The sequence below is a fragment of the Chelonia mydas genome, chromosome 4 (genome assembly GCF_015237465.2).
Source record: "Chelonia mydas isolate rCheMyd1 chromosome 4, rCheMyd1.pri.v2, whole genome shotgun sequence".
Taxonomy (NCBI): Eukaryota; Metazoa; Chordata; order Testudines; family Cheloniidae; genus Chelonia; species Chelonia mydas.
In genome coordinates, this window is record NC_057852.1 from 20,937,427 (window position 1) to 20,964,078 (window position 26,652).

Here is a 26,652-nt window from a genome sequence, read left to right on the forward strand (position 1 = left end):
TATTTTACTGTAGAGTCTGGAAGTATTTAAGTCTATTAAGACCTAAAACAAATGGACACACACAAAGAAATTTGTGTGTGGTACTTTAAACGTCAGTTTTTTAAGAAGCGGACATGTGAACCAATAAAGTTTGGGAACCACTTAGATGACACAGCAGTAATCAGTGACGCATATCTGAGAATGCTGCTGCTATTTTCATATCCTTAGGAAATACATTCTGCAAGCTGCTGAGTACCTCCCACAAAGTGCTGAGGGCCATCCCCTCTTGTTGAGGACAGTGGGAGTTAAAAATAGAGGTCTCTGCATCTTGCAGAATTGTGCCCTAACTGCAGTATCTCTGATATTACTATAAGTAAATATTGACTTTCTCATGGAGATCACATTAATAAATAGGACTTCTGTTGTCAAAAAGGAGAATCCAGTATTGCATAAACCATGGAGAGGGAGAAGAATCAAGGCAAAAATAAAAAGTGGAAGCTCCACAAGATAGTGATGTTTAACTCCCTTGTTCTGAGTCAGATAATCTTTACCAGCTGCTGTGAAAGAAACTATTCTGGGCACATAACTTTCTACAGATCGGTTTTGCCTCTTCGTATTCAGATGTCTCAAGCCTCAGCTGACAATGAAACATTTGAAGTTACAGAAGTATATTAACAATTCTGTATTTTAAACCCCTTGCAAACGTGTTTCTTCAAAGGATTATGCAGCTCTCATCAGAAGGAAAACAACAGGATCTCTTTGAAAACTAAAATTGACTTCCCAATGCCAATTTCTCTAATACTATAATGCCATTGTGCAGTGCATATGAAACTGATCCTTTCTAAGTAATCTCATGTGTCTGATAAATCCTTGAATTTTAGGTAGGATTACCTTTACATGGTTTCTAGCCCATTCAGGTATTAATTTATCTGTGTTTCCTTTTTATGTGCAAGTGACAAGAAATGAGGGTTTAAAGAGAGATGACTCTGGTGCTGCTTTACCAGGAGCTGATGATATCTCTCCATCAAGTCAAGTTCATCCTCTAAGGTCAAGGTAAACTGCGTGAAATCATGATATTTTACAGTCCTTGCTCTCTCTCACAGTTATTATTCTTTAGTCGCAATCAAATCATTTATTTCACTGTCTGTCCTAAACTTCCGTTTAGTGTTGCAAGTAGTAGTAAATCATGTGCCTTATTCCACGCTAGAGGTGGCAGCATTTCAGCAGTGGGTATTGCTTCCAGTAGAAGTCTCATGACACATCCTGGTAGTAATGTAATCATGGCAAGTAAGAGTCTGATTAATGGAAGTTGGGTTGGGCCCTAAATTATTGTCTTAATTATCAGAGGCTCAGGTAATATCTTCTGCTAGGAGGTATAATATTCATTTTTTACTTCAAACATGCCTTTTTAAAAAGAGGATTATTGAAAATATCGACACACTGAAGGACTGTATCAAAATTGTTCATTTTTGGATCATTCCCTTATTATAATATGACTGCTAAATGAGTCAAAGGGCCATACAGCAGGATATTTACTGCAGACAGCACAGAGATGACTGTAAGCTATTGTTCATTGTCTGTACAAGTAACACTAAGCATAATTTTAAACTGACGGGTAGGGCAATTTTATCCATGGTGTACAGTCACCAGAATGTATCATACTGTAGAGTGGACACTGTTTCTTCCTAAGACAAGGTGGGTAAGGTAATATCTTTTATTGGACCAGCTTATGTTGGTGAGAGAGACAAGCTTTCGAGCTTACACAGAGCTCTTCTTCAGGTCTGGGAAAGGCACTCAGAATGTCACAGCTAAACACAAACTGGAACTGATTGTTTAGCATAATTAGTTAACACGTATTTCAAAGGACCATTCAAGGTGAAGAGGCCTCTTAACACCCCTTCAGTCATAGGGGGGAAAGGCAGGGAGGGGAAAGGAGCTTTTTTGGGGGGCTGTTTTTAGGTAATAGATTGTTGTAATAAGACATAAATCCAGTGTCCATTGAGTCCATGATTTTTAGTGTCTAGCAAAGTTATGAATTTAAGCTCTCAGGCCCATCTTGTGAAAGCGTGGTGCAGGTTTCCTTTGAGGATGAGGACTGATAGGTCAGCTACAGGCTATGCCTACGCTGTGCACCTCACAACAGCGCGGCTGTTCCACTGCAGCCACACCGTAGTAAGGTATGCAGCGTAGCCGCTCTTTGTCACAGGGAGAGAGCTCTCCCGGCGACAAAATAAAACCACCCCCAACAAGAGGCGGCAGCGTCGTCTCTGTGAGAGCGTCTCCCACCGACAAAGCTCTGTCCACACCAGCGCTTTTTATCGTTACAACTTTTGTCGTTCAGGGGGGTGTTTTTTCCACACCCTTGAGCGATGAAAATTTTAACGATGAAAGTGAAGTGTAGACATGACCATAGAGTGATCGCTCTGTGAAAAGTGTTCGCCCACAGATGATAGGGTGTTTTTGTCTTTTATCATTTTCCTGTGTGAGTTCATTCGAGAGCATAGTGACTGTCTGGTTTCACCCACATAGTTGTTGGGGCATTTCGTGCACTGGCTGAGGTACCCCACATGTTGTGACAGACATCTTGAAAGGTATGTTGTGGGGGGTGTTGATCATTGTAGCAGTAGAGATATGTCTGCAGGTTTTGCATCTGTTGTTCTGGCAGAGTCTGGTGCCACTTTTGAGTTAATGTGTCCTGGTCAGAAGGGCGCTTGCTTCTAACGATGAGCTTGAAAAGGTCGAGGGGTTGTTTGAAGGCCAGAAGAGGGGGCTCAGGAAAGATTTCTTTCAGGATGGGGTCCCCATTAGGTATGGGTTGTAGTTGTTTGATGATACTCCCTATGGGTTCCACTGTGGGATAGTAAGTGACAATTAGGGGTGTGCGCTCAGAGAGGGTTTTACAGAAGTTGGTCCAGTAAAAGATATTACCTCCCCTACCTTGTCTCTGTAATATCCTAGGAACGACACAGCTACAACAATACTATCTACAACTATTTTTCCTGTCAGTTTTCTCATTAAAATGGCATGTTACTGGTGTAAGTGAAAAAGCAGGTCCTACTTCATGTATCTTCCAGTGAGAGCATGTTGCAACATCTGCTATATACTTAAGGTTATATAAGAGTTTCCGTTACAAAGTGCTATTTTTTTTTCATTTGCTTAAAGCTTTCACAAACTTTCACCTTTCAGGCTTAAATTTTTCATGTCTCATCTCTGCCAGATGACAAATCACTCTGGAAAGTACAACCAAAAGTGGTTCAGATATTTTTTATAGTAAGAGAGTGGGAAAAGACTGTTTTAACAACTCTTGGCCTCAACTGTTTGGGGTATATTGGTGGCAGGATCCCTGCCTCATTCTGAAAGATGTTTGTGAACGCATACGTATTAAGGTACAGCTTGCAAAGCAGTTCTCATGCAGAAAGGAAAAGTACACCTGGAAATGGAAGCCATTTCAGTGAATGTAGAAGGGCTCCTTGAAAGCGCCAGAGAATCCTTCATGTCTAGGATGGTGTGCAGTGACTGAACAGTGAGACTTTGTGCATTGTGCACCATACACTCAGTGCCCTGAATGAGGCAGTGGTCCTATGGACAAATGGGTGATCATGTAATTAAAAATTGTATCTTAACACATATGCCCAAAGGAGCAGAATTAAAGTTGCATGAACAATTTTAATTTTGACATTTCCAAACTTTTCAGTGCTTCATTTGACAACTATAACATTTTTACATGTGTATTTTGTGTGAAATTATATTATTCTGTACAAAACTTTGTTTATTTGTGTGTGTATTAGTTGTGTAGGAGACATTCTCAGGGAATTGAGTAGATACATATTGTGTTGCATGACTGTATACTTGCACACACATACAAGACATGCATGTGTATATAATGTATAGATGTTTACACAAACAGTAGGTGTGTAGAAAATATTAGGGGTCTGGTTCTTCTTGATGTAGGAGATTTTTGGCCAGTTCATGAGTTTTTAAGGCAAGTTTTATAGTAATCTGCTACAGATTCCTGTTTCGTGGAGTCCCATTGGAAAATAGTGTTGTATGTTTCTATTGTGCCTTTTCTTATTCTAATTCCAAATCAAAAGAGACTTTCCTACCAGAGTAAATGGGTGAAAGGAGACTATTTTCTACACAAAGAGTAATCTTATAACTTTCTACATTTCCTTTCCCATAATTTTCCCTATTTGACTACTTCTGTTGCTGCTGCTAAATCCTGTGAGAATTACCATGGAAATGATGGTAAAATCACAGATGGGGCATTATGACTGAACTGCAGGATAAAGCAGCAGTAGTAGGTAGGCAGTGAGAGAGGGTGAGATCTTTTGGTTTTGTTTACAACAAGGCATTTTGGATATGGTAAGGAATATGTGATATAAAAGTGACTCAGACTGTTGAAATGCTGCCGATTTCAACACTGAAAGTCCTTCTTTAAGCCAGTGAGAACATGCTTTCTCTTAGTTCACCTTATTTTCTTGCTTTCCTTTGTATATATTTTTTAAGTTTAGTAAATTTAATGGTAGTAATTTGTATGATGTGAAATCTAGAGGGAAAAGTATTGTTTTGAAAATGCAAATCATTTGTTTTGCTTAGAGTTGAGCTCTGCAAAGTTCAAAGCTGTTCTGATCTTACTCCAAGGTTCAGTGATATTTGGATCCCGAGTTTGTTTAGGCCCATCTCTCCACTTTTGTTTAAAGTGCCATTTTGCTCTGTAAAATTACTCAAAAATGGCAGTGTGTGGGCTACCATGTTTATTGTTTTTATTGATTTCCATAATAAGCTTCAGAGTAACAGCCGTGTTAGTCTGTATTCGCAAAAAGAAAAGGAGTACTTGTGGCACCTTAGAGACTAACCAATTTATTTGAGCATAAGCTTTCGTGAGCTTGCTCTCTTCCCAAGACATGGCTTTTCTAACTGCCAGCCTAGCAAATGCATCTGAGGTCTGAAAGTCAAACTGGATTCTTAAAGTATAAAGATTTTGAAACCACACTTTGCTCTCAATTATAACTTAGAAGCCCCACTGAAAACAGTGGAGTTGCGCAGATATAACCCAGCGCAGAATTTGATCCTGCAGTAGAAGCTTCGTTAACATTACTATTGATTGTATGAGGCAGAATAGAAAGAAGTTCACTCTCCAATAGATGTATGGACTTTGCAGTGTTTACAGGTGTAAAAATAGCTATAATTTCTTATTGACCTGGAAGCGAGCCCTTACAGTACAGCTCAGAGAGCAGATCTGTGAAGTAAGAAGGTGCCATTTTTACAAAAACACTTCTCAGAGTTCAGATGCATTTTCTCGTATTATGGAAATTTACAGCTACTGAAGTACATTTCAGTGCCTCAAAAAAAACAAAACAAAAAACCCCCCACACCTCTAGGGAGAGCAGACTGCCAGGTTTTAATTTTTTCAAGTTACTGTTCCCTACTTGGGGTTGTAAATCAACCCTGCCCTGTTCATCCATCCACAAAAAGTGCCCAGTTGGCTGGAATCTTGCATGTATTCGTTAGTTCTGTCCTGTGAGTTCAGGGTACTATGAAGTGTGTATGAGTTACTGTGGCATAGTGTCAAGCTTCAGAGGGGTAGCCATGTTAGTCTGGATCTGTAAAAGGGCAAAGAGTCCTGTGGCACCTTATAGACTAACAGACATATTGGAGCATGAGCTTTCGTGGGTGAATACCCCCTTCGTCGGATCCGACAAAGGGGGTATTCACCCACGAAAGCTCATGCTCCAATACGTCTGTTAGTCTATAAGGTGCCAGGGGACTCTTTGCCGCTATGGCATAGTGGTCCCTTTAGCATTTGATGGCACATTTCTTTGTTTTGATTGACACTGTTCAGAGATCATCTCTATACAAACACAAATCTCTGTATCTTGTTCATAAAATTCACTGCCCACGTAGCATGCCCCTGGGGCAGCCTGCTTAATTATCCTTGCAACAACCATGATAAAAGAGCAGGTTTGTAATAGATGCAAAACTTGGGACAATAGAAATATATAGATTGTGTCAGAGGATTGGTAAAGTTGTTCAGAATCTTCCGCCTATCAGAAGTGTGCTGTTCACAAGGGCCGGTCTAGTAATGAGCTAGCGGAGACGATAGGCATTTAAATTGCTTAAGAATATTTTTAATCCTTTTTGTGTTCTGTAATGGGTATTGCTAGTGTCCTCTGTCTAAGCCTCTTGGACTGCTGTCGGTACCATAGCAATGGATAGTCTTCCTTTGCGTCTGTTTTCCTCTTTTCTTCTTCCTTTTCTTTTCCCCTCTTTATTTCTTCTTCCAAGGGCAGCAGCCAATACGGATCTACTCCCTCTCCCACTGCTGTCTTTCCTTTCCAAGTAGCTGATAGGACATACTGAGAGGGATAAGAGCTGGAAATGGAAACCTATCTCAATCAGTTCTTCTCTTGATCCTTCTGCTGCACTTTTCATTAGATAAGACGTAATTCATCCCTTCCCCCAGCTTCCTTCTCTGATCCAATACCTGGTAATTTCTTGGTAAGTACATTGGGTAATGAATTAACTCATTTCCCACTGTTATAGGAATTAATCTGCCACTTGACTTGTCATCCACCAGCACTCTTAATAAGTAACTCATTGAGATCTGACTTCAGCTCACAGACCAAGAAACTCAGGGTTGTGGCTGAAAATCCAGGCTGACATTGTGGCCCTAGGCCATGCGGTTGCACAATGTTGTGGTGCAGCAGGGGATTTTTGGTACAGTAATAATATTTGGCCCTTGCAAAGAGCTGTACATCTCAAAGTTCTTTATAAAAGTTGGTCAGCAGCAGGAATACTCTCCATTTAGTGGAAGGGAAAATGGGCTCCCGTTCTGGTGACCTATCTGCTGAATCATGCTGGCTCCCTATGTAAATCATTGCATAGAGTCCTCAATTTGTAGCTCATTTACCTTAACAGTTAAATCTGCTGCATCTGTGCAGATGTTGCATTTGCCCAATATGCCTCCAAGCTTTAAATGTAAAAAGCAAACAAACCCTTAATAAAAATGTGGTGGATCTGCTTAAGTGTATTATGCATTGGCTGTACCTCAAAAATAAATGAATATATAGGTATATTTTTTTCCAAATAATAGAATTAGTCACCATAGTGTAGATATATTATTAAAAAGTCATTTTTGAATTTGCAGGGCAAACAATTCCTGATATAGCCTGTTGAAACTTCTCATATTTTTGTATCCCACTTGTTAACTCTCAGAGTTACTCGTGTTCCAAATGTGGCTTATCTCAGCCAATGCCCAACCTTTAACCTTGATCCTACCCAGGCTTATATACATACTTAACTTTATTTGAGCGTAAGCTTTTCGTGAGCTACAGCTCACTTCATCGGATGCATCCGATGATGCATGATGCATCCGATGAAGTGAGCTGTAGCCCACGAAAGCTTATGCTCAAATAAATTGGTTAGTCTCTAAGGTGCCACAAGTACTCCTTTTCTTTTTGCGAATACAGACTAACACGGCTGTTACTCTGATACTTAACTTTGTCCACTGTGAATAATTTCACAGCAGGAATGGGGAACTACTTTAACAGTTTCACAGCAGGAGACTACTCTGTATGTAAAGATAAGCATGTGTGTAAGTCTTTGTGGGACTGAGGCCTTATCTCATTACTTGATCCTGCATGAACATTTGCTTGGGTCTGCTGTAGGATGGAACAAAGTGTGGAGATGTGAGAGGGGAAACAATATAATAGAAGCTGCAGATTAGGTGATTAAATAAATAGCTTTTTCTGTAAATACTCTATTTTTCACCCAAGCCTCCATTTAAAGAAACATACAAGTATCTTAAGCAATTTGTTGGCATGCTTGCAACTCAAAAATGACTGAATTTGCTTTTGATTGTTTAAATCCCTCCTGTTGTGAGAATTTTCTATGCCAGTTAATGTCCAGAGTGAAGCAGATTTAACAGAATATCCTGATTTTATGTAGACATAGTTGCCCTATTCTTAGCATTTTATTCATTAGAATCACTGTTATGGAAAAGTGTGTGTGTGTATGTATGTATGTATGTATGTACACACACACAGACACACTTTTCCATAACAGTGATTCTAATGAATAAAATGCTAAGAATAGGGCAAGTGTGTGTGTGTATCTATATACTCTGTGTGTGTGTGTGTGTATATATATATATATATTCACATCTCTGAAACCACACACACAAATTAACGTCAATAACTGCACCATCCGCTTAGCTGGTTTTATCTCTTCTAAATATGTCTGCTTCTTAGATCTAACAATTTCTTAAGTCTAAATATATACAACAATATTCTTTTCTTGCCTTAGAAGGCTATAAATCAGATTTTAATCTGAAAGACTGTATTTTTATGACGTTTGTTTACTCTTGATAGTAATAAATAATAATGGAAAACCTTAACTACAGTTTCACAAAGGTGTAATAATCTGAATTCATAATTCGTTGTGGTATGTAACTATTAAGATGATTTATTTCTATGATACCCATCACCCTACTATTTCGTCACAATTGACATGCATGTAGAAGTACCAATAATTTCTTTTAGAAGTATACAAAGCTCTCTAACCTCTTCCATCCCTTCAAATTTAAAGATGATTCTCAAAGATTAAAAAAAAATTGTGAGCATGCTTTTTATTTCCTTTATGAGGTGTAAAGATGGCCTGAAGAGGAGAGAGTGAGCGAGTGTGGGTATTTTTGGAGTGGGGTTTTTTGGGTTTTTCCCCCACCTTTTTCATATGTGTTTAACATCAGGAACGTCAGGTCTTGGCTTCCCTGTTTTGGCTAGGGACTGCTTGCGGGACTGGAAAATGAGTAAAATTATGACATCCAAGAGATTGGTTGGTGCCCCAGCAAGAGCATTATGAGGCAATGTGCCTGAGGGAGCTCTCTTGGGGTATGTCTACAGCGCAGATGTAAGGTGTAATTGTAGTGCAGGTAGTTAAACCAGTGTTCGCTTTAATCTAGCTAGCATGAGTGAGATAGCAGAGAAGATGCAGCGGCATGGGCTAGCAACCCAAGTATATACACAGGGTCTCCGGCTTGTACTGGGGCAGCCAGTCAGTGCTGAAGCCTCTGCTATTGTATCTTCACTACTATTGTTACCTGTGCTAGCTAGATTTGCCTACCTGCACTACAATTACACCTTAATTTTCAATGTAGACATGCCTTTGGAGGGAAATGCTCCAGTGTACCCTGCCCCATTCATGGGCACCCAGACAGGGACCAGTTCCAGCAGACTTCTTATCTGCTACAGGACTTCCCCTTCGCAGCAGAGGGAGCAGGTGGGGTGCTTTTCACCAGTGGAAAAGTCCTGGCTGTGGGTCCCAAGGATATATACCACACACGTTTGATTCCTTCTGAATAAGCAGCCTGCAAAAGAGAAGAAATCAAGTATATTTGTGCCCTTTTTTGATGTATAAAGAAGTCTTGAAAATAACTTTTGCACAAAAAAGGATATTTTTCCTTTGTGCAAAGACTTTGTTTGTTCTTGTTTTGTTTTTGTGTTTTTGGTGGTTTGGGGTTTGTTTTTGTTTTTTGACTTAAGAAAAGTAGTTCTTTCCTCTTTTTCCTGGTAGGCTCCTTGGATGGCTAGAGTACTTGATTCAGAGCTTTCTCTGCCCTCAAATGATAGGTGGGAGGCTTTGAGTCGTTCACAAATACCACTTCGGAGAAATGTCTTTCCCCCCATCCCCCCGACTCTTTGTTATATAGACATTACCAAAAGCCAGCAAAGGGGCAAGATTGACTTTTCAGATTTTAAAAGACAAGACCTCTTTTTCCAGCAGAGTGATAAAGTTAAAATGCAACATTTTACAGGAATCTGAATGCCGAATGTTTTAAACTGTATCTGATTCAGGCAAAGATGTTTTGTCTTACAGTCCCATCTAAGTAATTAATAGAGACTTGCTACAGCAATATAGTTGAAAGCGTTATGTAAGCCTGTTAAATGTCATCTAGTTTATGCATTCCGGTTACTTTCAAATGCCAGATTTTAAAATATACTTATCCACTCCTCTTGCTGGAAAAGAGAAGTCTGATCTTTATCAGAACACTCTTAGTTTTTTTTTTCCAGCTATAGAGTTGTTGTTTTTTTGGTGGCATTGTTTTTGGTAGAGAGACTGCAATTGCACATTTATTCCCATACAATAAATGATAAACAGTGATGGAAACTTGGAGTATTCCTGGTATTTTCCATATTAATTTATTGCTGTAGGCTGTTTTAGTCCAGGAATATTCTGCCTTAACTCCTCAGTTGCTGAATAAATAAATGTCCCAAAAAATTATTACACTAGAATTCCTGCTTTGTCTGGTCTAGGTTCTTATTCTGTACCCATCACCATGGTGTCTTAGTGCTTAACTGTATTTTAATCATAACTGTATCTTTTTCCTCCCCTCCAACTAAGTAGGCAGTATGAAGCAGCACCTGAAGGCAACCTGATAAGCCAAGAAATAATGTTAAAGCGTCAAGAAGAGGAAATGATACAGCTGCAGGCTAGAATGGCTCTTAGGCAGTCTCGACTAAGCCTCTACCCAGGAGACCTGGGTAGGACGTCAATGCTGGACATCACTAGAGACCCTCTTAGAGAGATAGCGTTGGAAACAGCCATGACCCAAAGAAAACTGAGGGTAACATTTTAACACATTTGCACTCTTAATATTCGTTTTGGTGGAGCATTGCCTCAACTTATTTTAAAGACTGAAATTCAAGTCTATGGTGTTTAGAGTTCCAAAGTCACTTCTGTTTGTCCAGAATCAAAGCTGCCATTCACAAAATAAATATAAAGATGGCTGGTTTTTCTGATTGGAAAGAAAGTCCTCATGTACGCTGGAACTTCTAATGCCTTGTGGATTCTGTACCCATGCATCCTAAAACAGCATCAAGAGACCTGTTTTGCTTAATGGGATGTTAAGTTAGAAAACAAATCTTCACTACTTAAATGTCACAGCTGTTAACCACTTCACTGCCAAATAGCAGTACAAGCAATTTATTAGGGGTTGTTCATTTCTACTGTCCTGATATGCTCTGCATTTTTCAATCATTTTTATGGGCTTTCCATATGCTATGTGTGGTACAGCACACAGATCATTAAGCAAACAACTTAGGACAACTGTTTCTGGCTTTGACACCAGTAGGAGTCTCAGCCATGCCAATCTCAATTATAGTTCCTTCCCTCGGTGCCCTATCCCACTTCCCCCAGCCAGTTATAATTCATTATTTATAACAGTGAGAAATGCTTCTTTCCATTCAAACTCTCTGGATGCTGGAACTAAATGGGTGCCACTTCCTGTCGGGTTCTGGAATCCATTTTCTCTGTTGGTTCTCCAGTCACCTGTTAATTGAATCTCATCTTCACCCCATACATGCTTCTCTCGCTCACCCTAGTCATTCTGTAGATTCTCATTTTCCCCAACAGGCCCAGGAAATCTTTTCCCCTGTCCCTCACCAGGCCAGGGAGGATGATTTGAAAACAAATGGCAACTTCTCCCCTTGTAACAGGGTTTGGTTCTCTCTATCCCCAGCAGGTTATAGGAGGGGCCTACCAAGGTGAAGAGGGACCTGGGGGATTCTGCTGGCTTCTTGGCACACAGCCATAGGCTAGCCCACCTCTAAGTCCCTGTACAAGTTTCTCTTTCTACTCCTGAGCTCAGGCCCTTCCCCTCCCATCTTGAAATGTAGGCAGGGTCTGAGGGTTGGAAGAGAGAAGGAGACTCAGACATGCAAATAGAGTGTCTGACGCTAGGAGGAGTCAGTCTGAGGCCCTCTGCTACTGCATGCCCTGAACTGTATCAGCTTAAAAAAATAAAACTGCTCTCAGGCCATCCCAGCTCCTGTTCATGACCCAGGGTAATGTCCCCTCCATGTCTCTCTTTTTGACCCACAGGACTTTGCCAAGTCATTCATCTAGGATCTAAACTGCACAAATTCTTTGCTTTTCTAAATGAGCTAACATGTAGTTATTTGTATTAAATACTTGTAGAGAATATTATATGTTAGCAGGTAAAACCTCAGGCCTCCAGGTATTTCATCCCCTCTCCCCTCCCACCCCCCCCCCAAAAGACAAATCCTTGTGTGACTTCCTAAAGAGAACAGGAAAGTAGGCATATTCTAGAAGTAGTGAAGTTAACCAGTGTCCTCCTTTAGTACCTACTTGGACTGAGAACTTTGTGCAGCTTTGAACTCAGGTAAAGTTATTTAGTTTACGTAACTATAAGCTGGATTCTGTTGTGTTTTTGAAACTCCTGCAATGATGGCAGTTACATTCCAGCCCTACACAAGGCTGGTCTGCACAAGGCAGATCTTTAAGTGCATGCAGAGCTTCATTCGCTTCAGTGAGGATTCACTCTGGCACGGGGTCAACCAGAACAGCATTGCAGGATCAGAGCCTTAGATTGCATCAGGGTTTTTTGTTAGCTCATGAGTCTGTGAGTGTAGCTTGTTCGTTTTTTTTAGTCTAACTGAAGAATGGTTTAATAGAACTAAGCCTATGAATGGTGCATGTCACTGGTGGAATGGAACTGTTGAAGTTTTTAACAGTGTCAGTGAATGTCAGATTCCCAAACATCTGGGACATCAGGCATGGCCATCTGAAGATGATATGACAGCAGGTTCATTCTTGTGCATAGGAGTAAATTAGCTATGTGTAATATTGAAATATATAAATAATGTTGTGCAGGAAATATTTTTGTCATACCATTCAACGTAACTTCGGCCACACTGACACAGTTGAATTCTTCCAACTAACCCAGCTGCTGGAAACAATTTGCATACACGTCTGGGTTTAAATCAGTGTTCATTTCAACTTTCCAGTTCACCTTTTAAGAATTCATTACTTCTCAGTCTGTGGCTGTAGAAACACAAAGAGTTAATTCAGACTTCTGTGATTTGCAGAATTTCTTTGGCCCCGAGTTTGTGAAAATGACCATTGAGCCATTCATCTCCTTGGATCTACCAAAGTCAATCTTGGTAAGAAATGGTCTATTCAGCAATAAGTTGTAGTAGGAATATATTAAGCTATTAATACATCTTTATGACACATGTGACTGGTCTGATACTTTATTTCACAAAATGCAGACTAAGAAAGGGAAGAACGAGGATACCAGGCGGAAAGTAAACATAATGCTTTTAAGTGGGCAGAGGCTGGAGCTGACCTGTGATACCAAAACTATTTGCAAAGATGTTTTTGATATGGTGGTAGCCCATGTTGGTTTAGTGGAGCATCACTTGTTTGGCTTGGCTAGCCTAAAAGGTAAGAATGATGTTTTAATTGGGGAGGTGTAAAGTTACTAGACTTAGCTAAATATGCTGTGTTGGAGACAGGCAAAGGAAGATTTAAGATTTGCAGATGGGAGACCAGAGCAATCAATCATTTATGATCAATCCATTGATTTCGAGTCAGGCTCTGCCACCCTTACCTTGCTCCATGAACAGATCCATTTGCTTAAATTTGTATGGTATTACTTCACCTGAATAACAGCAAGAAAATCAGGGTGGCCCTTTATCTTTGTTACTTTGCATTTTCTTCCTTCCTCCAAGTTGTCTTTCACTTTGTATGTTTCTAGTCAACAGGGACCTCTTGGAGATGGCTTGGGGTCTGATCAAAATGCTCTGTTACAAAATGCTTCTACTAACATTACTCTTTCGGAGCAGAATCTTACTATGCAAGTATTCCCACTGAAATCAGTATGGCTACTTGTGCAGAGAGGTATTAGTCACTGAGCCCTTAGTGATTCAGCATAAGAGCTGGTCAGAAATTTTCCAGCAGAAGATCTTTCCACGGGAAAATGCCGATCCAGAAAATTGATTTTGCCAAAATTGACAGAAATCTGTAAGGTTTCCAAGGGACTTCTAGACTTCTGTTTCCCCACCTTGTGGACTGGCAGGTTCCAAATAGCTTGGTGAGCCTGGAAAACATGTAGAGAAAGTGGAAGTGAAATATTGTTTAGACTTTTTCGAACTGAAATTTTGGAATCCCCGTTCTGTGGAATGCTCATTCAGAATGATTATTTTAACTTTTGGAATTTCCCACAGACCAGGAATTCAGGGTTCCAACCAGTCCTATCCAGTGTGTTAAGGCTTTTACTTACCATAGTCTCTTCATACATTTAAGTTCTAGGGAGCAAAATGAAATTTTCTAGCGCCTACCAGGGGTGTTGGGTTTGGTAATGTCATTTTCTGACCACAAGGAAATGGATTAAGACCTCCATACTCATTTCATGTAGGCCACCAAATAGCCATGCCGAATAGAAATACTTTGTCTCTACATCCTGGGTTAAGTTTTAAATGGTGAAAGACTTTTTCGCCTTACTAACCACTGAGCCATTCATTTAGCTCATTTTATTGTGCATTATAATTCTCTGCTAGTTGATAGAATATTAACCATCAAGAATAAACTGCAAAATTGTAAAGCTGATCTTAATTCTGCAGCCAGAGAAAGTGTCTGTTTATGAAAATGCTTTCCTCTCACCCATGTTACAGACAATGAATTTTTCTTTGTTGATCCTGACTTAAAACTAACTAAAGTTGCTCCGGAAGGATGGAAAGAGGAACCTAAGAAAAAGAGCAAAGCCACAATCAACTTTACCTTGTTCTTTCGCGTTAAGTTTTTCATGGATGACATCAGTCTTATACAGTGAGTAGCCGAACATTATTTTCTCATCATCCTCTTAATTGGGTCCTTCCCCATTTTTAATTTCCTCCCACCTCCTCAGGTTATATGTGCACACTGTTAGAAGCATGGCTGAAAGGAACAATATTGTGTGTTGTTTTTCCCCCAGGCACACTCTGACATATCACCAGTATTATCTACAGCTACGGAAAGATCTGCTGGAGGAAAGGATGCACTGTGATGACGAGACAGCTTTACTGCTGGCATCTCTGGCCCTCCAGGCTGAGTATGGAGATTACCAGACTGAGGTAGGATGTACGTTCATCTATAGACAACTGCTATTTGTGCTATTCAATTACTGCAGTTGCTCTGTGGTATAGTTTAGGGCTGAATATGTTCCAGTTCTTTGGGAGTTCAATTGATCTGCTGTTTGTAGTTGTTATGCTGTTTGAAGACTAGTGGAGAGAGGACACCGATGTGCTTTCATGCAGAGATGCGCCTCAGCCATAGAATTTCAGGTCTGAATGTTGAACCTCTGCCATAGAATTCAGATCTGGATCTGGATGTCGAGTCCATTGTCCCTTTCAATATTTGTGGGTGTTTGGATCCGGCAGTGTAGTTTGGCCATTTCATGGATGTTGGCTCAGACCCAGTGTCTTTGTGATAGTAGAATAGAGAGAAGGGCCAAAAATGAAATTTAGCTCAGCTCTGGGTTCAGAGTCTGAGCTCCTTTCCCCAACTCAGAAAGTTCAGATCCAGGGTTTTAGTTGAAGCCCATCTTTACACACAGACACAAACACAAAAGATGGTTGTTTTTGTAATAACATATGAAGAATAAAAATGCTTCACTTTATAGGTGCATGGCATGTCCTATTTTAGACTAGAACATTACCTACCAGCTAGAGTGATGGAGAAACTAGACCTATCCTACGTCAAAGAGGAGCTGCCCAAGTTGCATAGCACTTATGTGGGTGCTTCTGAAAAAGAAACAGAGATAGAATTTTTGAAGGTAAGTCATAACAGCTCTTGAGTTATCTTGTGTTCATGTGAGATTCCCTGTACAAGGAACATGGGATAGATAAAAAGCCTGGAATTGAAATGGAGAACAAAGGAACATAGTTAGTCTTCTAAAATAGCATTGGCAAGAGGCAAAAGTTAAGAGGATTCACTTAAAAGATACAATTATTAAAAGTGAGGAAAGGAAATTGTACATGATGGAGAAAAGCCTTTAATATTCTTCCTTCAGCTGTTTCACTGGGTGCATTACTAAAATGTCATCAGATATTAAAGAATCTGATCATCGTACGATTATAAAGGAAACTCTTAGTTTATATATTTCCCCCTCTCTGAAATCACCTTTGTTCTAATTTGTTGACTAAAGGTATCCCAGATCGTGATACCGGAAATAACCGAAGTCTTACTAAAAAAAAAAGGAGTACTTGTGGCACCTTAGAGACTAACCAGTTTATTTGAGCATGAGCTTTCGTGAGCTCATGCTCAAATAAACTGGTTAGTCTCTAAGGTGCCACAAGTACTCCTTTTCTTTTTACGAATACAGACTAACACGGCTGTAACTCTGAAACGAAGTCTTACTGTAACTCATACTATCCATATCTAGGATATCCTCGAGTATGGTGTCTTTCAGGACACCTTCAGTGAAGCAGGGAGCACTGAAAATATTTTACAGGCATTTAACTCCAATTTTTTTCTTTCCTTTCCTTTGCAGATCACCTTTAAGATAGCTAGTATATATTAACATACACATTCATCTGTTTTTCACAGATGATAGATTGAATACAGCCAACTGCCGATTTTATGATAGTTTAGAAAGAAAACAATTTTGGAAACTTAACTACACAGTTTGCTGCTACTTCTGCTATATGGGCCCAGTGCTGCATCACTGAAGTGGATCAGTGTTTTGCCATTGACTTCAATGGGAACAGTATTGACTCCTAAATGAATGTTCAGTAGTCTTACAATACATCCAGGGCTGGATTAACCTTTTGTGGGCCCAGCGCCAAACATGTTTGTGGGCCCCTATGGAGGCAATGGAACATGGCGCGGGAAGGTCAGTCCCCAGAGCGAGGGGCCAGCCAGAGGCAATGGGGCGAGGCATAGCATGGCAGGGGTGGCCCTGCTCTGCCCAGTGCGAGGACACTATTTACAAACCAGCAGTTGCCAGATGCACAGTTGCCTGCCTGGCCCTGTGCTGCCAGCATGCCCCTTCCCCTTGGGGGTGGGCCCATGCCCACCACGCAGCCCTCCCCACTCAACACCCACCAACTCTCTATGGCCAGAGCCCCCCCCAGACCCACTACGCCCAGCGATCCCCCAGACCCACCCACAAATGCACAGCGCCCTGCACAACACCACCCCTAACCACAACCCCACCACAACTACCCAGCATCCCGCCCCTGAACCTCCTCTCCCTAGTGCCCCAACACACAGATCTTCTCCGCCCCTTCACAGCCCAGCACCCCACCCCCAGACTCCCCCCAGATCCACTCCCCCAAGCCCTGCCTCCCGGCCGCACTCATCGACCCTGCTGGGAGGTGACTGTGCCTGCCAGGCTGAGCTGGCAGCGCAGCCAGGGCCAGTCCCAGGGCCAGGAATCGCTCCGGCCCCTCAGGAGTGGCACGATCAGTCAGGCCAGGTCCTGCCCCGGCCAGGCTCCCTCAAGATGCACTTGCCTGGAAGGGTCAAGCCCCCCACATGGTCTTCCTGCCCCACCCCCACCACCTGACTGAGACTGGCCAGGCTTCTGCACCAGTCCCAGGCAGCTCAGCTCCGGGGAGACAGGTGGGGCCCCACAGGTAGGAGGAAGCAGAGACTGCCCAGAGCCAGAGGTGCACTGGGTCCGGCCAGGGGGCTGAGAGGAGCAGGGGGTGGGGGCAGGGGGCGGAGAGGAGCCCTCAGCCAGCCGGCGGGCAGACTGAGAGGAGCAAGTGGTGGGCGGGGGGAGCCAGCAGGGTCTTGGGGCGCAGTGCAAGCGGAGCGGGCCGGGGCCCCTTCTGAGCATGGGCCGGGCTCCATGGAGCCACTGGAGCCATTGTAAACCGTCACTGAATACATCAGTACGCTATTGGACAGAGGAACATAGGCAAGACAAACATTTAGCATTAGAAAGTGTCACTGAAAACTCCAAACAGGAAAAAAAACAGTAACAAAATTTGATCTGCATGCAGGTGAGGAAAATGGGATGTGATGGGAACTCCTAATTCAAGGCTGTCATATTTTGGGAAGTTATCTGTCACCAGGAAGGATTAAAATTGTAGCAAAGGTTGCATTCAGTCAAGCATATCAGAGAAGATTCATGTCCTTGATCTGCATACAGAGCTTTGGATGTTTGCCCAAATTCTCTCATAATCACAGGATTTGTTTAACCAAAGGCTGGGGGGGCCTTTTTCAAACTTTAAAACCTCCAGTGGCATGTAAAGGTTTGGCTCCACCTCACTTCAAATAATCCAGAGTGGTGTTAGAAACATAAATAAGAGTAAATGTGACCGTTAAAACTTTGTTAATATTCCACTTGTAAATAGGTTATTAAATCTTGAATAATTTTTTTAAAATAACCAGTTGGTTAATTATTATAGACTGCGTATTACCATAGCTTATAGTTATTTATAACACCTTCTACTGATGTGCTCACAACTATCTACCACACATGCTGCTCATGTCTGTAACATGTTTATAACGTCTATAAATCCTGTATGAATCGAACCTCAATGTAAAGTGTGACCATATGATTTTTTTAACTTATCAGTGTCCCTGTAGATTTTTCTAACATCCTTAACTTCATAGTCTCACAAATGTGCCTCTATGTAGATGTGCCAGAGGCTGACAGAATATGGTGTTCATTTTCATCGGGTGTTGCCTGAGAAGAAATCCCAAACTGGAATCCTGCTGGGAGTGTGTTCCAAGGGAGTTCTTATTTTTGAAGTTCACAATGGAGTCCGCACACCTGTACTTCGCTTCCCGTGGAGAGAAACAAAGAAAATATCCTTTAGCGTACGTCTGTATATCTGGTTTTTAGCTTTGCATTCATTATTTTTGCATTTTTATGTATTTTTATTGGGCATTTTGCAGTGTGGTCTGTGAATGTCTTTTGTGGAGCTGGAGTTCCACCTCCATGGGATTAACTCGTGGGTTCTGCTGTTTAAGGTTCTGAGTTACTAGGCCCATACGTCACAGGAGCTCCAAACTCAGCACAGCTCAGGGGCCTGAAGGGTTTTTGCCACCTTCTTTTCTTGTGAATTTTGAGATTTGCTCCCTACTCTCCATTGGATTTACAATAACATAACATCATTCCAAAAGGAAATTGTACTTTCATTAGGAATTACAGTTATTAAGCACCTCCCTCCCTTCCAGTCTCACCCTTTTGCTGTTTAACTTCCCCACTCTGGGACCCATCTCTGCATGTTTATACTTCACCTGCAGGTGCCCTCTGCTGCCTCAGATTCCATCACCTATTGTGATCAGCCCCTTCTCTCTACTCCCCCACATCTCATGCAGCTCATCCCGCCCTCTCACTTGTGTCTCCCCTTCAGTCCTGTTTCAGCTCACTCCCCAGCTACTGCTCTCTCCCTTTAGCCTCCAATGCCATCTGAGTTCCTAGCATAGCTCCTCCTAACTCCAATGCCCTGTGGTCCCTCAAACCTCAATTCCTCCCATAACTCCCTTCTCACCACCCCACTCCAGCACACCACTGTCCTTATGTCCCTCTAATCTGCCCAGCACCTCAGCTCTCCCAAAGGCCCCGTAAACACCCTCCCCACAACTTTTCCAAACCCTCCTATGGCCCTGAAATACCACTTAGGGATCTGTTCCTTTCCATTGTTTTCTGGGAGTAGCTGACTCATCTCTGTTCTCCAGGGTTTGCCAGATAAGGGAGGAGTGCACTTGTAACCCCACACCAACCCAGCTGGCAACAGGATCCTCAGGGTAGGAATGGCAAGTTCCCCTTCCCCACTCTGAAGGGAGCTCTAGGCTCACTTAGCCCTTTACACGCAGCACCTTGTTCCCAGGGGGTGTTGTTTCCCTGAACTCAAGGGGAAGTTCTTCCAAATAAAGGCAAGAATCCATCCTGAAGACAGGGAGAAAGCCTGCCCACTTGTTATAGCCATAGGCGGCACTCCTAGAGTGTGTGCGAGATGGGGCACAGCCTGCTGAGTGGAGCCAGAGGAAGAATTTCAAGGTAGTGGGCTAAGTGACAAATACACTATACTCCACACAGTTAAGAAATCCACTTATGCTGCTTTATGATGTTCCCAGGAGCAATTTAGCAAAATGATAATGAGTGGCAATATCTGATGCTTAATCAGGACAGTATTAACAAACACTCAACTCAACAGGGACACTTTCAGATGATCTAATGGGTTAAGTAAGTGTTGATAGGTTTGGAATTTCAAGCGCTAGTCTTTTAACAGACAAAGAAGAGAAGTCTTTAATGCAACCTACTAACTTTTGTGAAAACTACAAACTGCTTTGCCTTCACTTCGGTTTAACCTCAAGTTAGCTAACTCAGGTTAAGAGCACATCTCTCTCTCTCTTTTTTTTTTTTTTTGGTAGTGAAGATAAGGCCTGTGACACCAGCTAAGATTTTCATAATTATCAAAGGGATTTAGGCACCCAGCTTGCATGAACTTTCAATGGCAGGTGGGTTTGTAATTCCCTTAGGGTAGAATTCTGAAAAAGCCCCTACAAGTTCAGGTAGAAACTGCAGCTGTTAGTTTGTTGCTGACCCAACAGTAAACAGTGAATTGAATGTACTTTGGGCTGGTTGAGATACTATGTAGTTGTTGTTTTTTGATTCAGGAATGTCACTGTGTAAATCTAACATTATTTTAAATGGATACGATTGTTTATATGTTAAAAATGCATCCGGTTAATGCAATTTGCTTTAGTAAGCCTTATTTCCTGACACCTGGTTGCACAGAAACATGTTACATTCTCTCAAGGCTGAAAAACAGCAACATTTTTATGACCTATTTTTCATCTTATAGAAAAAGAAAGTAACTCTGCAGAATATGTCAGATGGTATAAAGCATGCATTCCAAACTGACACAAGTAAGACTTGCCAATACCTCCTGCACCTCTGCTCTTCCCAGCACAAATTCCAGCTACAGATGAGAGCCAGACAGAGCAACCAAGACATTCAGGACATTGGTAAGGACTGTCGGTTTCTGTTTTAAGAACGACAGCAGTGTATATTTATATGGGGGGGGGGGGGAAAGGTGCGATACTGTAGTAATTCCATTGAGCCCCATCCACGTACTGCTACGTTTGGAGGGTCTGTATTCTAAGGAAAGTATAGTAGGCCAGCTGTTCTCAAGCTGTGATCTGAAGAGAGCTGGCTGGTCACATGGTGCTGGCTCTCCTTGCTTCCAGCCACTACATTTGTGTAAAAGAAAGCTAAAAATACTTTCCTAATACTGCTTTTTCATTTGAGCAATTTCGGTAGTTGCTACAACTGGATGTGTGAATGCAGATAGGAGAGGAGCTCCGTGTGACTGCAAACGGGAGGGGAAGCAGTTCGTAACACCACATCTCTTAAGCAGTGGGGTGTCTAATTTACATGCTAATTAAAACTTCTAGTCAACCATCAAAAAAAGAACTGTCTCAGTGTGAGTTGGTTTCTTCAGAAAGTAGTTGCCAATTAATCTTAATGTGAGTGGCTAAGATACAAGAAAAAGATTCCTTTGTAGATTAGTAACTTAAATTGGATTGAACAATGCTCTCCTCCTTGAAATAGATAAGCAGTGTTTATTTGGCTTCTACCTGGAATGCAGCCTGGTTGGTCCACTGGCTTTTTATAGAGCCCCCAAAGTGGTATGTTGTTCAGTCTCTTTTGTTCATTCTTACTTTGTTTTACATTTCAGTCAGTCTGCAGAGACATCTCCCCTATACAACCAATTGCTGTGCTACAGATTTACACTGGTCTAACTGAGATCAGAGTCTGGCTCCACTGCTGTAGAAATGCTGGTCGCTTATGAAAGAGAGAATTGATCATGGCAACTGTGCAGCTTTTCTGTTCTATCAGACGCTGCAGACCATTTAGCATAAAGAAATGGAACAAAATGACTCAAGTCCTTTGAGCCATATTCTAACTCAATGTCAGTTTATTCTAAAAAGCACAGAAGACATTGCATGCAAGGCTTTCTTGCCCAGCCAGACTCAGTGACTTTTATACACACAGCTTGTGTTTTGCTATGGGAGTCTGGAGACTAATAGATTTGTTTTGCTTGTGTGCACAGCAGCCTTCTGCGAATTCAGAGGCTTGGGAGTTCATCCATCAATTCTGAGCAAGAAGTAAATTAAGTATCTAAGAGAATTCCATTTGTTCAAAAATGAAACTGATGTAGGGGAGAAATCATGCTTTCCTCCACAGTTTTACAATGGAACTATTAATATGTTTTGATAGACTCCTTTAAAGTGATTGCCCAGCCTGTATTCCGTACAGAATTAATAGAAAAATGTATACAGTAATATCCAAAAAGTTGTGCAGAGATGTTAAACAACATACAGTTTAAAATGAAACAACCACAATGTAAATAAACAGAATAGTGCAGTATTATTATTATTATTTATTAATAATAATAATCCTTATATAGCAGTGGTGCTCAGAGTCTTCCATCAGGATCTCTGCTCCAATGTGCTGGGCTCAGTACAAACCTAAGCAAAGAGTCCCTGTCCCAAAGACCTTACAATCTAAATAGGGAACAAGATCTAACAGATGGATGTAGAACTCAGCAGAATGAGGGAGAAAGAAGACATGGGTTCCTGTAATAAGAACACAAGGTGTCTATTATAGAAAGTGTACATCCTTAGATGGAGGGGAGGGTTAGTAGTATAAATTAACAAGAGATGATACTAACTCTAATAGACTATACTAACTCATTAGATAGTGTTCCATGGGCAAGGGCAGCTGGCAGGTTATAAATAAGGATTTGAATGAGGCTATGACCCATTTCTTGGAAGTACAATGTATGGTGTCTAAAAGGAGAGCAGTTGACACTTACCTTGGTTTTAGCAAAGCATTTGATAAAGAATCTCATGGGAACGTAGTAAGATAAAGGGTGCTGGCATCAGTACTTGACCTAAGTAAATTAACTGCAACCAGCTAATTTGTATGAAGGGTAAGAATAAAAAAGGACACACACACCCTCCCCCCGTATGATGGGTGCAGGTGGGTTTCCTCAAAACTTAATGCTATTACCAGCAATCGCTGTTTGCTATTAAAACAGATGATTTATTGATAGATTTGAGAAGAGTCACACAAATGAGAGGAGCGTAGCATACTGTGACTGTTGTGCACTTGCTGCAGGAGGATTTCAGCGAGCTAGGGTGGTGAGCAGAAGACTAGAGTGCATGGGATTTTAATGTAAATGTAAGATCATGATTTTGGAGAACACTAATCCCCTTGAACAGCATTCTTGATGAGAAAGTCGGGGGAGACGATAGCTCAAAGGAAAGAGTTCAGTGTGTGATGGCTGCCAAAAATAAAAAGGCAGCTAACAAGGTCTTTTGATGCATAAGAAGGGAGATTATTTATAAATCAAGCCATAATGGTTTCTTTTATGTAACCTTCATAAGAGTACACTTGGAATATTGAGTACAGTACTGGCCACAGGTTTAAACACTGGAGATTCAGATTCTTGAAAGAGTGCATAGAAGGACTGTGCAGATTAGTTAAGGATTAAGTCGGTCTTAGGAGGAAAGACTTCAAGCAGTTGAGTACATTTGGCCTAGGGGAAAAGACAGACAGAAGACTTGATTAGAGCGCATGTAAGCATTTAAGAGTCTTAGCAGGATTTTTGGAAAGTCCTACACGGGGCTGGCAGAATGAGAGGACATGATGTGAAGTTTGTAGCTCTTTGAAGAGTTCTTCTCCAAGGAGATCCACCAAAACGCGGAATAAACACTAGGGGAGATCTTGGAGCAGCAGGTACCAGACCATTTTAAGAAAAACTTATGTGCACACTGGTTCTCCTTTAAAAACTTGCCAATTGTGCCTTGGTTAAATAAATTTTTCCTTGTATGTCTGCATACTTTGTATAGAGAATGCTAAATTATTATCACAGTTATTTCATGCTCTAAGAATTAGAGGAAACTGTTGCATCTCGGATACCACTGTTGTGTGGTAACTGTTGCCAAATAGACTTTAAATGGTGACCACGGTACTTTAATAGTAATATTTAATGGGTGTACTGTACCAGCTGAGAAACAGGGTTTTCCCATCAAATCATACTGAGTTGGAATCGTATGAGCTAAGTTTCTCTCTGTTCTTAAGCATCTTATTTCCCATCTGTGAACATGAACTGTACTAGCATATGTAAATTAAGGATGGGTGAATCTCAGTCTTTCTTCTGAATTGAATCCAGAGCTTCTGGGTCTATAATGGGCTCTGATCAACTGACTTTATTTAACTCTTCTCTTTCTACTTAGCTTCCAGATCTCAGTATTGCCCCCCTTAACTGAGAGATTCCTGTTACAGGAGTCAATGTTATCTACAGAGCACTGCTGGGCTCCAAGCAACACTTGTGTTCTATTCTATGTCAAAGCACTTTGGAGCTTCTCCAGTTGGGGACATCCCAAAGAGTGAGAAACCTGATTGCAGTGGCACACATCCAGAAGAGAGGCTGCCAAACCTGCTGGACCCTGCAACAGGGACTTCAGTGGTAGTGGACCCAGTTATAGGAAGATTGTGGGAGCCAGGGATTAGCTGAATGATTGCTGGGAGGGAGGGGCAAAGTGCCAGAGTCAGTTGTTGGAAAAGAGTCAAGGATTTGCAAGGACAAAGCTCAGGGATGGTGAGAAGCCTGATGGGGAAGGAGATTGGGAGACTTATTGGGAGGTTTTGAAGAGGAGAGATCCCAGAAATGTTGAGTAGAGTTTTGAACAGGCATCTAAACTCATGGATACTTACCTAGGCCTTTGGGGGGATTTTAACCAACACTGTGTTAAAACTCTTGTGCACTGATGGCGGTGCAGATCTCAGTCTTGTAGTGAAATTCAGGAGAAATATTGTGTGGTTTTGTGCTGTGGAATTGACTCAAGTGTAGACTAAGCTGAGGTCAGCATACTGTAACTAAATCCAAGCCATTCTCTCTGAGCTAGATATTTCAGGCCATTTTAGTCATACAATCCACTTATACTTAAAAATGAAAGTTAAAAATGCTCCGTGTCCACTAGTTTTAAATATATCACATCAGCAGATGTTAAATTAAAAGAAAAAGTGTACTTCAGGATTATAATTTGTGTAAATCAGTCCTGTTTCCTTGCAGAGAGAGCATCATTTAGGAGTCTGAACCTTCACGCAGAGTCCGTTAAAGGATTTAACATGGGACGTGCAATCAGTACAGGCAGTCTGGCCAGCAGTACTTTGAACAAGCTCCGACCTTTGTCAGTTCAAGCTGAAATTCTGAAGAGACTCTCCTGCTCTGAGCTGTCACTTTTTCAACCACTTCCTGGCTGCTCCAAAGAGAAGAATGAGAAAGCTTCATGGGAGGAAAGACCCAGAGCCATGAGCAAATCATTTCATGATCTGAGTCAGAGCCAGATCTCTATTTACCCCCATCGGAAAAATGTTATCACCGCTGTGGATTCCTCCCCACAGAAAATGGAGGAGCTGATAGGAAGAATCTTTCAACAGGTGCCAAAATCTGAAGCTGGGTCAATGAAACCGAACAAGTAAGAATCACTCTCGCTTCCCAAAGCTTTGTCTTTTTATGCAATGCAGCTACATTTTTACATCAGTTTTCATTTCTACCACATTTATTATTTATATTATTATTTTATTACATTGACTTCTCCCCTCTCCCTCCCTCCCACCTTCCATTTCTTTCCCCATCCTGTTTAGTTCAAAATCTCTTGCAGGTTTAAATAGAAGCCTTGAAAGGAGGAAAAATGAATCAGACTCATCATCCATTGAAGATACTGGTCAAGCTTATGTTGTAGGTCAGCACGGAAAAAGTATTATTATTTTATTTGCTAACTAAACTCTAGAGTATTCTCTGATGTAAGGCTTTAATGTACAGGGTATCAGTTTGCTTTAGTGTCCTGCTAAGGAACTGTTTGCTACTGGCTTGTGTTGCCTTTACATATGGATTTTTTTTGGTTGTGTTTTGATTTTTCTTTTTAAAATCAAAATATTTTAACAAATCAAAAAAATCCCCTTTTTGTAAAAGTAATAAACCTGTGTGCAAATAGTGCTTAAAGTTCCAGAGAACTTTTCCCAATTCTGTTATTTGGGAACATCAGTTACTCTGTGGATTTTTGTCTTTCATCACCGGCCTACCTTTCCACCCCCACCCCCACATTTGCAGTGTTCTTTGGAGAAAAGGTTGGTTTCTTGGAGATGGGCTGAGTTGGGCATGAACTGGCTATTGTCCTGTATCTCAGAGCAGTACCTACAGAATTCCCTCCATCTCCGTTAGCCCTGGTAGCAGGAATCCTGAATGATTAGGATTCTTGCTACAGCAATGTGCATGCTATATCTTTAAATGGTTATTCTGAGGAATTATGAAGCTCTAAAAAGATACACATGATCAGTGTTTGTGTGTGCACACCCTCACACCAGCACGCGCACACGCACATGATGCTACAATTATAAGCCTGTTTCTTCAGCTCCAGAAACATGGGCCTCTAATAACTGAGCTAAAAGAACGGAACTGAATTGCTGTAGCAGGTGGTTGAAGGACCCTTATCCTTCTGTGGACCTGTAACTAATGGACATAATCTTACTCCACCATTCTGCAAAGGGTTTGGGGCACAAATACAGATGCTCTTGCCAGTCCCATTGTCTTGAGTGGGATTCTGCACAGTAATAACTGTTCCCTCTGCATGACCTTGGCAAAACGGGAATCAAAAGCAATATGTTAACAGGGGATAGAGAACTTAGAATTAAATGTTTCCGATTTTTAAGTGGAAGTGGTCGTGGAGTTCTCTGTTTGTCACTCTCCTGCTGCTCTCTGTAGTACAGCAATATCATCTTGAAATTAAAACCTCCATAGAAAATGTATTCCTTGACACAAATCTGTTGGTAGATAGATATTCAGCTGAGGCTCATCATTT

The 26,652-nt window shown here is 41.4% G+C and overlaps 1 protein-coding gene across 17 annotated transcripts in view; it reads left to right on the plus strand.

Moving 5' to 3' along the window:
• The window catches only part of PTPN13 (protein tyrosine phosphatase non-receptor type 13), a 184,377-nt gene that overhangs the window by 111,104 nt on the left and 46,621 nt on the right, over positions 1 to 26,652 (plus strand). For 13 of the 17 annotated variants that reach the window (XM_043545414.1, XM_037896821.2, XM_043545416.1 and 10 more), the window contains 11 exons: positions 933 to 1,032; positions 10,378 to 10,600; positions 12,864 to 12,938; positions 13,047 to 13,221; positions 14,451 to 14,604; positions 14,750 to 14,888; positions 15,437 to 15,589; positions 18,406 to 18,588; positions 20,583 to 20,745; positions 24,864 to 25,269; positions 25,439 to 25,536. In XM_043545414.1, coding sequence (XP_043401349.1) covers positions 933 to 1,032; positions 10,378 to 10,600; positions 12,864 to 12,938; positions 13,047 to 13,221; positions 14,451 to 14,604; positions 14,750 to 14,888; positions 15,437 to 15,589; positions 18,406 to 18,588; positions 20,583 to 20,745; positions 24,864 to 25,269; positions 25,439 to 25,536 — 1,869 coding nt within the window. The remainder of the gene's footprint in view (positions 1 to 932; positions 1,033 to 10,377; positions 10,601 to 12,863; positions 12,939 to 13,046; positions 13,222 to 14,450; positions 14,605 to 14,749; positions 14,889 to 15,436; positions 15,590 to 18,405; positions 18,589 to 20,582; positions 20,746 to 24,863; positions 25,270 to 25,438; positions 25,537 to 26,652) is intronic. The other 4 variants (XM_043545415.1, XM_043545419.1, XM_043545428.1 and 1 more) reach the window with 1 other exon arrangement.